The sequence below is a fragment of the Saccoglossus kowalevskii genome, chromosome 2 (assembly GCF_978046115.1).
Source record: "Saccoglossus kowalevskii chromosome 2, keSacKowa6.1, whole genome shotgun sequence".
NCBI classification, from domain to species: domain Eukaryota; kingdom Metazoa; phylum Hemichordata; class Enteropneusta; family Harrimaniidae; genus Saccoglossus; species Saccoglossus kowalevskii.
The window spans coordinates 8,561,420-8,572,278 of NC_140642.1; the positions used below are offsets into that span (position 1 = coordinate 8,561,420).

The following is a 10,859-nucleotide window of genomic DNA, read 5'->3' on the forward strand; positions in this document are numbered from 1 at the left end:
TTTTGTTCAATTTGATAGTCTGTTCAACTTGCAACGTTTTAGCTTAGTTTGTCATTGTTCATGATTACAATTTTGTGTACAAATTAAAATTCAACCATTAAACAGTTTAATAACATTTATCCAAGATACAATATTTGGTAGAATGTTTACATTACTTTAAATTTGTATGTAAAGACTATTCGGGGAATAAAGTCCAACCCAAGATAAAATGGAAACATTTTGTCACAAGATGGACTATAGTCTGCTTCATCTGAACCCACCACCCCAAACCACAGCTTTCAAGTTCAACTTGTTTATTCTGCCATTTTCAGTTACTCCAGTGGCACTACTTTTTACATATCAATACACTTGGGTAATTAGGCAACATAACAAAAGTATGTACTTTAACGCAGGCAACGCATAGTCTCAAAAACATCTTGTGGAAGTTCTTGTATTTTTGAAAGCCTTCAGCATGTCCTGTAAACTATTTTGTATGAATTGTAATGGGGGGGGGGGTAGTTGATTGAATGCAGGGAGTGTTCACGATACAACATGAGGGGGTGGCATGCAATGAAAAGCTGATGGCTCGGGTCGCTTGTGTTGTGCTTGGGGTTTGAATCCAACATTTGTGGTGTTTTTCTTGGCACAGTAAAACTTGGTATGTCACATGAGCTGTATAGAAGTTCTAGGACAATTTATGAGATTCCATTTGAGAAAGTAAGACATTCATTGCATATAAGTGAGAATTGATCAGTTAAAGCACTATGCATGCGTTTTAATGTCTGATTCAATGCCCATTTTTTTTACCCTCTACTGCCAAGGGAAGGTATTAGATGGCTTCCTGTTTTGGTCTAAGCTCTAAACAGACTAAGAAACTGCAAATAGTCCTTATTTGTGTTTACAATACACCACAGGGTTCGTACGCAGCCTTGAATTCCTGGAATATACTGGAATTTCGAAAATCACTTTTCCAGGCCTTAAAAAGCCTTGAAATTGTGCTTTTTTATTTAAAATCCTGGAAAAACCTTGAATTTCACCATTTTTCTTTTATTATTGGCCACTCTCCAATTTTTCCTCTCCGTCTTTTGATTATAAATTGACGATTGTATGAAACTACTTTTGTTCTGGCGGCAACCTCTGTCAATACTCTTTCTGAATACGTCAGTGTTTCATAAGTTTTCGACAATGAGCTGTTATCACCGTAAAAGTGTTAATTTCTTCTTCAATGCTCAGTTTATCTTTCGAAAACAAATAATTTCTTGATTTAAAAAAAAATCATGCCCTTTTCCCATGGAAATCAAAGCCAAAAGATCGCACTGCGTTATCGGTAAATCTCTTCCGTGTTCACCATGAGGTCGCTGAACTGTCATTAACATATTTAAATGAGCTATATAATTTAGACACGTGGGCACCATCCAGCATTTTGATTGGTTAATTAGCGACATGACCTATCCGGTTTATAAAACGTCACGTGTGCATTCAAAAACATGGCGGATATCGTATCGACCGTTTACATGTGACTGAAATCATTCACTTACGGCGAAACTAAGTTTAATTTTACTTGCATTTCATAACAATTCAACGGATTTATTTTTCGTGCGTTATTGTAATCACTACTGAATAATAATCACACTTCGAAAACAAGTAAGTTATTCACTTGTGAACCGCAGCATGGCCGGATTGCGCTACCGTTCCGTGATCATTTGCTACTAAGCAGTGCATTCGTGTTTGTTTTTATTTGAAACTTCTGTTAGAATATACTTTTCGTTACCAAGAAAATTAAAAAAATAAATGCATATTACATTAAATATACTGAGTATTTTTTTATCATGTGGACAGTTTTTTTGATTGACTGTAATATTTCAACATTTCGTAACGCCTATTTTAGAACCAAAATAAGGCCTTTCACTCTTCCCCGACGCCTATTCAAGAGATTGTACGGTGTATTGTTTGTTTTGTGCAAGTGTTGTGAACAAAAAATGACCACGCCCATTTAGTGATTGCAATATGTACGTAATAGAAACCGCACCCCGAACTTGAGCTTTTGATCCGAATTTTTTAATTGATACATTGTAATATAAACCGCGGTTTATATTAGGACTTTAACGGTATGCTTGATTTTGTGAAAGCTATGCCTTCAACATCGACTGGAAAATTAGCTGACGTTGCGACAGTTAAAGCGCGGTGTTCGAATTTCATGTAAATAAACAATGTATTTTACACGCTTGGTATATGTCGCTATGAGTCCCATATCGAACAGGACGCGGCACGATGACTGTCGTCCTTTAAGGTTAATAGACCCGAAGTAACGAGCAACACACTCACTGTGGTATGGACACAGCAAGTCTTACAGCAGAAGTTTTGTGGGCAATGAAATGCGTTAATTCGCACTACAGTTATAAAAGTTGTGATGATTTGGACAGTTATTTCGAAGGATGTTTACTGACTGACTGAGTTTTTGTCAAATTGGCTGATGTAATAGTAACATGGTTGACACACCATAACTGTCCAGTTACATTCACTACTATGATATTAATTGGGAATGTCAAAACTTGCAGTTTGTTTCGCTCATTATTTATGTTTCCTGGTCATAAATAAATTTGATAAAGTTTATATTGTAGTATTTACTCTGTGTGTATATAATAAAGAATGTCGGTATTGACTTTGGGTTAAACTTAAATGAGTATTCCACTGAAATGCTTTATATCGACTATATATCCCTACAAAATTGGCCTGGAATAGCCTGGATTTTCATCAATATTGGGCCTGGAATAGCATGGAATTTTATCATCTCTGGGGTGTACGAACCCTGCACCAGCTATTGTGCCCAGTTTTGTCCTATTTCAAGCTATTTTATCTGGTACCTCCATTTTTTCCTTGTTCGTATCAAAGTAGAGGTATAAGAGGGGAAAATCTGTCCTCGTCCAAGTTTTTAGCTCTTTCATCACAGATGGCAGAGCTGTAAATATACCCTCGGTAGGTGAATGTTGTCCACCAATTGCATTTTTCACTTCTCAATCTACTGGGTAAATTGCTTTGATACTTGCGTATGCAGTTACCTTGGGTTGATCTGTCAGGTTTGTTCATTTCCTGACGATATTGCTAATTCTCTATTTGACGAATATTTTTGTCAATTTGGGTAAAAAATGCTATTTTCGACTTCTGGTAGTCATGTTACTGTGGTCAGTTTGGTCATAAAGTCCTTTATACATTTGTTCAACGTATTCTTGCCTGCAGCGAGTGCAGTAATTTGCATTTGACAAGATATGTATTTGATTGCTGTGTGCAGGGAACGAACTCGTTGCAATTTAGTTCATCTTTGTAGGTATCTGTATTAATAGATATCTGTACGTCTCAAGAACCAATCTTTAGCTTTCAATTATGCCTCGTTAACGTGCACAAAAATGACAGACAGGTATTGGACGAAAAGTTTGGGTGTATGACCTCGCATGCAAAAGCCTCTTAGCCACCTACGTCATGATGTAGGTTGCTAATGTCCCATATCATGTCACTGAACACAATCTGGTTCAAATGAATTTTGAACTAGATAACCAAACAAAGAAGAGACAACTGAAATGCCTTGTACCAAGTGAAAAGCTAGATTTTAAATTTAACGGAATGGTTTGATAATATTAATTTTAATATTTACCAGTAAATTGTTATTATAATCCCAAAATACCTAAATGGACCATGCAACCCATCTGTTAAAGTATGTATGAAATCCTGAAAACTAAATCAGTAACTCGCCATGTGTTGTCAAAATTATGATTTTTATGATACAATGAAACAAATTGAAGAGCAAAAGTATTCAATTATGACAATGCTCAACACATGTACATACAGAACCCAAAACATAATTCTTAATTAGATTCATGTGTGTTTTATCAACATTATCAATTCTACAATGACACTCGTCAAAATACATGTGACTCGGCAGAATAACATTCTTTGCTGATGCACCATTACACACAACTATGAATTACCCAGAATTCCTTGATTTGTATGATTGGATTTTGGAAGATGGTTTGAACCCAATTCAAATATCTAATAAGTTTGCTGTATTTGTTTTTCAGAAGTATGTTTTGCAATGTGTGATCAGAATATCAAATTTACCTCAAAGTCTGGTGGAAGACAATTTATAGTGGTGCTAAAATGCTGTCAATTTTGGTGGAATAAAATCACCAACATAAGTAGTCTCCCTCATCACCTCGCAGCTAATTTGCATAGTTCCTTGTTTCACACATTCAAAGACACAACCAGGTCTAAGAATTATATAGTATGTTTATAAACTAAGATTGGTTTACTGTTGACAATATAGCAAAACTATTGAGCAATTTGGAGAAAAGAAACATTTTAAAAACAATGTAAATTTTCAGATTGCATAAAGAGTATTTCGCAGATGACTGGTACCTGTGACATTTACCAAAATTTTACTAACCAATATGTGTTTGTACAAACCACATAGGTTGGTGAATATTCACAGACACCGTGCAGTATGGCGTCAAATAATATTACAAAATTTAATATAGTACTTCAGTCCATGCTATAATAAATATACTATAAAATGTTGCCACGAAATGATCTATCGAGAAGCTCCTTGAACAAACAAGTCCTTCAATGGTTTGAATGCGTTTGTTGCCTGTAAACCTAAACTCCTTAGAAGTACTGCTGGTGCTGCATCGGTGGAAAATAATCTCTTCAATCCATCAACTGTTGCCATTATTGGCACCACATGTTTCTGTCGTTCTGTTTCGTAATCTAATAAATGTGGAAGTGCACCTGTTAATAAACGACACCAAGTTTAGTTACAACTCTTTCACTATACATAAAGCCATAGTCAAACATGTTTTTTTTTCTCAAAATGTTGACAATCTTTTTATTAATTATTCTTTAGGCCAGACAAAAAATTTCCCGACCCGCTTGCACCAACCAAATCACATTTTTTTTTTTAATTTGTGCCAAAAAATTCACTTGATCATTGGCAGTGGTACAAGATAATCACACACTGTGAAACCTTGGGCAGAAAGTTGTCAGAACCACAATCATAGCAACTATTCACTGCTTCATCATTCTTTGCTTCCAACATTTGGGTGAAAACAAAATTCTACTCACCTCTTTCATGTTTTCACAAGAAAAATTCAATGAATTTTTTTTGTCTAGCATTATAAAACAATTATTTTTTATTTTCTTCTAAACATTTAAACATCTAGCAGGAAATTCAAATATTTAGATGCAATCAATTCACCTTGGGTTTTTTTCAGGTTCATGAGCCACTCCGAAAATAATAATTAGTTCATGGGTGAATTCAGCAACTAGTCACTATCATTGTACCGAGTACTTAGTGTCAAATCTTGAGAAACATACCTAAATCCTCTGCATTTTCTACAGCTTCTACCAGAATATCTCTAAGACTGGCAACATCAGCAAAACCTAGATTGACACCAAGACCAGCTAGAGGATGAACTCTGTGGGCTGCATCTCTGTAATTATATTTATCATGGTGGTTTATAACTTTATAATGTTCTCTCATATAATTTATATTGTATATAATTTTCAGATTCATTATGTAGTACACAAACCAGCACTAATAAACAACTCTTCATAGAGTCTGCAAAGAACATATTTGCAATTCATGTGCTGTACTACACCGTGTGTGACTTAGAGAAAACACTAACTACCCACAATGCAATTTGTGAAACAGGATATGACATCATTAATTGACTTACCCTATGAGAACCAATCTAGGTTTGACATACTGAGTAGAATGACCTAACCCAAGAGAGAACATCGCCCGGCTATTGTCATCTATTCCAATGATACTTGGAGGAAGCTGTCTGATAGAAGAACCACCGGTAGATGGTAACAATGTAGACAATACATTTCCCATTATCTGACCAGCTGTATCAACCAATGGGTGTTTTTCACTTTCCTGCCACTGTAATGAAATATAATATTTGATATTAATTAACACTAAGTGATGTGCATCATAATCCTTGAAACATGTATAAGATTTGTTTCAAAATAGACTTGATATTGATCAATATGGACTGAAGTTAAAAACTTTTTAAATGTATTCTAAAGGGCATAAGACCTTAACACCTTTTTAAGATGTATAATACTGTAAAATCTGTATTAAAAACCGTGGCTTCTAATAAAATGGTACAATGCAACAGAGGGGTTGCAGCTTTTATTAGAGCATCTACACATATGAGATATGATGAATTTTTGTTTCTCAATTATTCAAAACGAATAGATGCATCTTCTATTAGGAATAAGGCTTTTAATACAGATTTTACGGTATATATATCTGTGAGAAGTCTGCATAAACAGATAGGATGACATAATGATACCTACAAATGCATTATTGACGGCATCTATAAATTGGTCTTCTGGTAAATCTACTAATTTTTTAGCATCTTGATTACTTGTAGACCACACTAATGAACTCTCAGTATCTGATAACTGCAAATTGAAAGTACAATATGTAAGTGTATATTGACAGTATTTATTTACCTTGTGTATTCACTAATTCATAGTGTAGCTAATTCAGCTACATTGTATATTAACTAATTCATAGTGTAGCTAATTCAACTACATTGTATATTCACTAATTCATAGTGTAGCTAATTCAGCTACATTGTATATTAACTAATTCATAGTGTAGCTAATTCAACTATCTTGTGTATTCATTAATTCATAGTGTAGCTAATTCAGCTACATTGTATATTAACTAATTCATAGTGTAGCTAATTCAACTACATTGTATATTCACTAATTCATAGTGTAGCTAATTCAGCTACATTGTATATTAACTAATTCATAGTGTAGCTAATTCAACTACCTTGTGTATTCATTAATTCATAGTGTAGCTAATTCAGCTACATTGTATATTAACTAATTCATTGTGTAGCTAATTCAGCTACATTGCATATTCACTAATTCATAGTGTAGCTGATTCAGCTACCTTGTGTATTAACTAATTCATAGTGTAGCTAATGCAGCTACATTGTATATTCACTAATTCATTGTGTAGCTAATTCAGCTACATTGTATATTCTCAAATTCATTGAGTAGCTAATTCAGCTACATTGTATATTCACTAATTCATAGTGTAGCTAATTCAGCTACATTGTATATTCACAAATTCATTGAGTACTAATTCAGCTACATTGTATATTCACTAATTCATAGTGTAGCTAATTCAGCTACATTGTATATTCACAAATTCATTGAGTACTAATTCAGCTACATTGTATATTCACTAATTCATAGTGTAGCTAATTCAGCTACATTGTATATTAACTAATTCATAGTGTAGCTAATTCAGCTACATTGTATATTCACAAATTCATTGAGTACTAATTCAGCTACATTGTATATTCACTAATTCATAGTGTAGCTAATTCAGCTACATTGTATATTCACAAATTCATTGAGTAGCTAATTCAGCTACATTGTATATTCACTAATCCATAGTGTAGCTAATTCAGCTACATTGTATATTCACTAATTCATAGTGTAGCTAATCACTACAAAACCATGACAATCAATGATAATTTAGTGTACTCACTGGTAACATTGCTATAGGTCCAGTTGGTAAAAATCTCTGCCAAGCAACATTGTTCTCTATTGGCTATAAATAAATGTACAGATTTTTCATGTCAGCAACATTCATGTGTGAATGGTAACAATTTATTTCAGAATAAGAATGTATCCAACACTTCACTGTATCCAACACTTCACTGTATCCAACACTTCACTGTATCCAACACTTCACTGTATCCAACACTTCACTGTATCCAACATTTCACTGTATCCAACACTTCACTGTATCCAACATTTCACTGTATCCAACACTTCACTGTATCCAACACTTCACTGTATCCAACATTTCACTGTATCCAACACTTCACTGTATCCAACATTTCACTGTATACAACATTACTCTGTACTCAACATTGCTCTGCATCCAACATTACACAGTATTAAACTTTACATTGTATCCAAAATTCAATATTACACAGCATGCAATATGACTTATATTGTAATCAATATTACTTTGTATTTAACATTATACTGTATCCAGCATTACTTTGTATTCAACATTACTTTGTATTCAACATTACACTGTATCCAATATTACACTGCATTCAACATTACACTATATCCAGCATTACTTTATATTCAACATTACACAGTATCCAATACTAGTATTACACTGTATTCAACATTAATTACACAGAACACCACATTACATTGTATTCAACATTACACAGAAACCAATAAGACGGTGTTCAACAATACACTTACCTCTGCTAACTGTAAAGTAGAGACAACAGCTGATTGGTCATAACTCCAATTGATGTGATTTATATTAGCCATCCTTCTGAGACTAGAGTTCGCTCCATCAGCCCCGATCAGTAGCTGCGTGTGAATCTCTTCTCCATTCTCAAGGTAAACTTTGACGAATGGATACTTGGCATTATCCCCTTGTTTTGGTAGATCAATTGTCTTAACCATTGATCGATACCTTGTTTCCACTCTGTCACCTTTCAATGAATCTATTACTTTGCTGAGTGCATTAATTGTCAAGTTATTTTCTACAATGTGGGCCACTTCTTTACTGAAATTGTCTCTATCAAATGTGATCATTGCATCTGAACAGGAATCCCACACCTGTATTCTTTTGTACGGTTTGACTCGCATTTTACTTAAGTACTGCCAGGCACCAATGCCTAAAATGATAAATAAGATATCAGATTACTAGTGCATGTGGTTAAGTTAGTTTATAAATATTTAAATAACATTTTAAAACTCAAAATAGTTGAAAAAACATTTGACCAATCACAGCAACTGTGATTGTCTTGATGTCACTGGTACAGATGAATATAATTCAAAATGACAGTAGCATCGTCCAATAAGCAAACCTTGTGCATAGAGGGCAGTATACAAAAACAGTGAATGATTAGTGTTTTCAAATTCATGTAGCAAATGGAAATATATGTAACATAGACTTATTAAATAGATGTTTTTCAACGAATAAATACTTTACTGTTGGTGATGTTTTTTTAAAAAAATAATGATGGCAAAAGTGACATACTTTTTTGTAGCTAAATCTAAAATTAATTATTATAATATTATCATAAATAATTATTTTGATTTAATTGTAATATATGCAGCCTAATACATTTGCTACCTTGCAAAGACTATGTATGGTGTATATGCTACAGCTGTACAGCTATGCTTTAATGGTGGTTCTTACAAGGATTAAAGAAACATCGCCCTCTAGTGGCAATGATAATAAATCTTGCTACTCGTTTTAAGTAAAACCATCGAGTTATAAATCTGAGACTGACAGTCATTCTTAAATTTTCAAATTTAATGAGAAAAGAGTTTCATCGCATCAAGTTTCCAAGATTTTCCAGTTACCATAAAACTGTCTTAAATGACTGTTAGATGTAAGTTCAAAAACAATCAGGTCACTGTAAAATTTGGGCTAGCATATTTATTAAAAGCTTTATTACATTATATCTCTATAACACAGAGAGACCAGAACTGTGAAAATTGATTTTCTTTAAACATAATTCATTGTAATTTAGATATTTTTTCAAAAATTCAAAACTGTTATATGTTGAGACGCATCCCTCAGCTGGTTTCATATGCACAAATAATTAACAACATTTATACAATTTATCACTTGTATATAAGGCATATGTAACAACAGGCATGTAAGCTTAGCAAATTTGACACTTAGAAATGATTTCTTCTCAAGTAGAAGATACTCTAAATATAACAAAACAGAATAACATAAGCTTGCACAGTTATTTCCAAAGTAAAAATTTTGGGGTAGTACAATTCATACCAATTAATTAATTTACTAATAAATTGACAACCATACTTTTTAATAGCTCAACAGTCCCTGGATTAAGGGAACTAACTCTGTTGCTATAGAGATCTGGCACACTGTCACTGTATGTTTTGGATGGTCCAGCTTCCAAAAGTAATATATTCTTTCCTTCAAACATAGGATGACTTCCTGGAAAAAATAAAGATGAATTATTAAAAATAAATACCATATTTGGGCATCAATGCCATAGAGGTTGACATTATCAGTGTTACTCCCTCTTTCTTCAAATGAACTTTAACAGCAGCAACAAAAATCTGAGAAGATCTGTATCTTGGACTAGAAGTTTTTTCGTCTGTACTCAGGCATTCACCCACAATTACTTAATACAGGCTAATGTTTTTGATCTCTTGATTAACCAACTTTTATAAGTGAGAGAGGTGATCAAAATAAGTCATATTTTAGTAACGCAGCAATAAATAAAGTTTTTTATTAATGTGTGTCTCTATACGAGATGTGCTTAAAATGGAGTAAAAATCAGTATAGGTTTGATTGACTTTACAGGAAATAATTAGTGTTTTTGGTTTATATTTTTCTATAGTTTGTTTGTTTACAAAAAACAGTGCAATACCAGAAGACCACATACTTATTTTAAGTAAGCTGCCAATGACTGAATGTAAATATTACCCTTTTACAATTCTGTGGTTATTATAAATAGTCATATTGAGATGCAATTCAGGGCTAAGTCATTTATACAAAATTGATATTACCTAGAGCACATGCCATAGCTGTACCGACCATCCCACCCCCGGCAATCGTAACATGATAAAAACCATGTTCACCAGCGGATTCAGTTTCGGTGCTACAAAAAAGTCTTGCAAGAAGCGCGCTTCGGGGTAGCGATCTTCTCACGCCAACAAGACCAATTGACAACCTCGAAGCGCCAAATAGGGACATTTTGTTCGGATTTTTAAGGTTTTTGAGTCAACCACAACTCGCACGCAGCATGTCTAGAGGAAATAACTGCAAACAAACA

The 10,859-nt window shown here is 33.7% G+C and overlaps 1 protein-coding gene across 1 annotated transcript; it reads right to left on the bottom strand.

The window, feature by feature from the left end:
• Positions 1 to 3,598: 3,598 nt before the first annotated feature.
• Positions 3,599 to 10,836, bottom strand: LOC100367074 (ubiquinone biosynthesis monooxygenase COQ6, mitochondrial-like). The gene is made up of 8 exons (XM_002736591.4): positions 10,594 to 10,836; positions 9,878 to 10,015; positions 8,290 to 8,714; positions 7,550 to 7,612; positions 6,334 to 6,441; positions 5,706 to 5,914; positions 5,344 to 5,459; positions 3,599 to 4,758 (listed from the first exon to the last, which is right to left on the bottom strand). Exons 1-8 carry the CDS (start codon positions 10,778 to 10,780, stop codon positions 4,562 to 4,564), a joined length of 1,443 nt encoding a protein of 480 aa, XP_002736637.2. The 5' UTR covers positions 10,781 to 10,836; the 3' UTR covers positions 3,599 to 4,561.
• Between the last annotated feature and the right edge of the window lie 23 nt (positions 10,837 to 10,859).

What these genes read in the sequence shown, in the direction of transcription:
- LOC100367074 (XM_002736591.4), bottom strand. Translation starts at nt 10,780, where the DNA reads ATGTCCCTATTTGGCGCTTCGAGGTTGTCAATTGGTCTTGTTGGCGTG. An exon ending in CTACTTTACAGTTAGCAGAG is followed by an intron (nt 7,613 to 8,289) that starts GTAAGTGTATTG and finishes ATTTATTTATAG; the next exon opens with CCAATAGAGAACAATGTTGC. An exon ending in CCTAGATTGGTTCTCATAGG is followed by an intron (nt 5,460 to 5,705) that starts GTAAGTCAATTA and finishes ATATAATTACAG; the next exon opens with AGATGCAGCCCACAGAGTTC.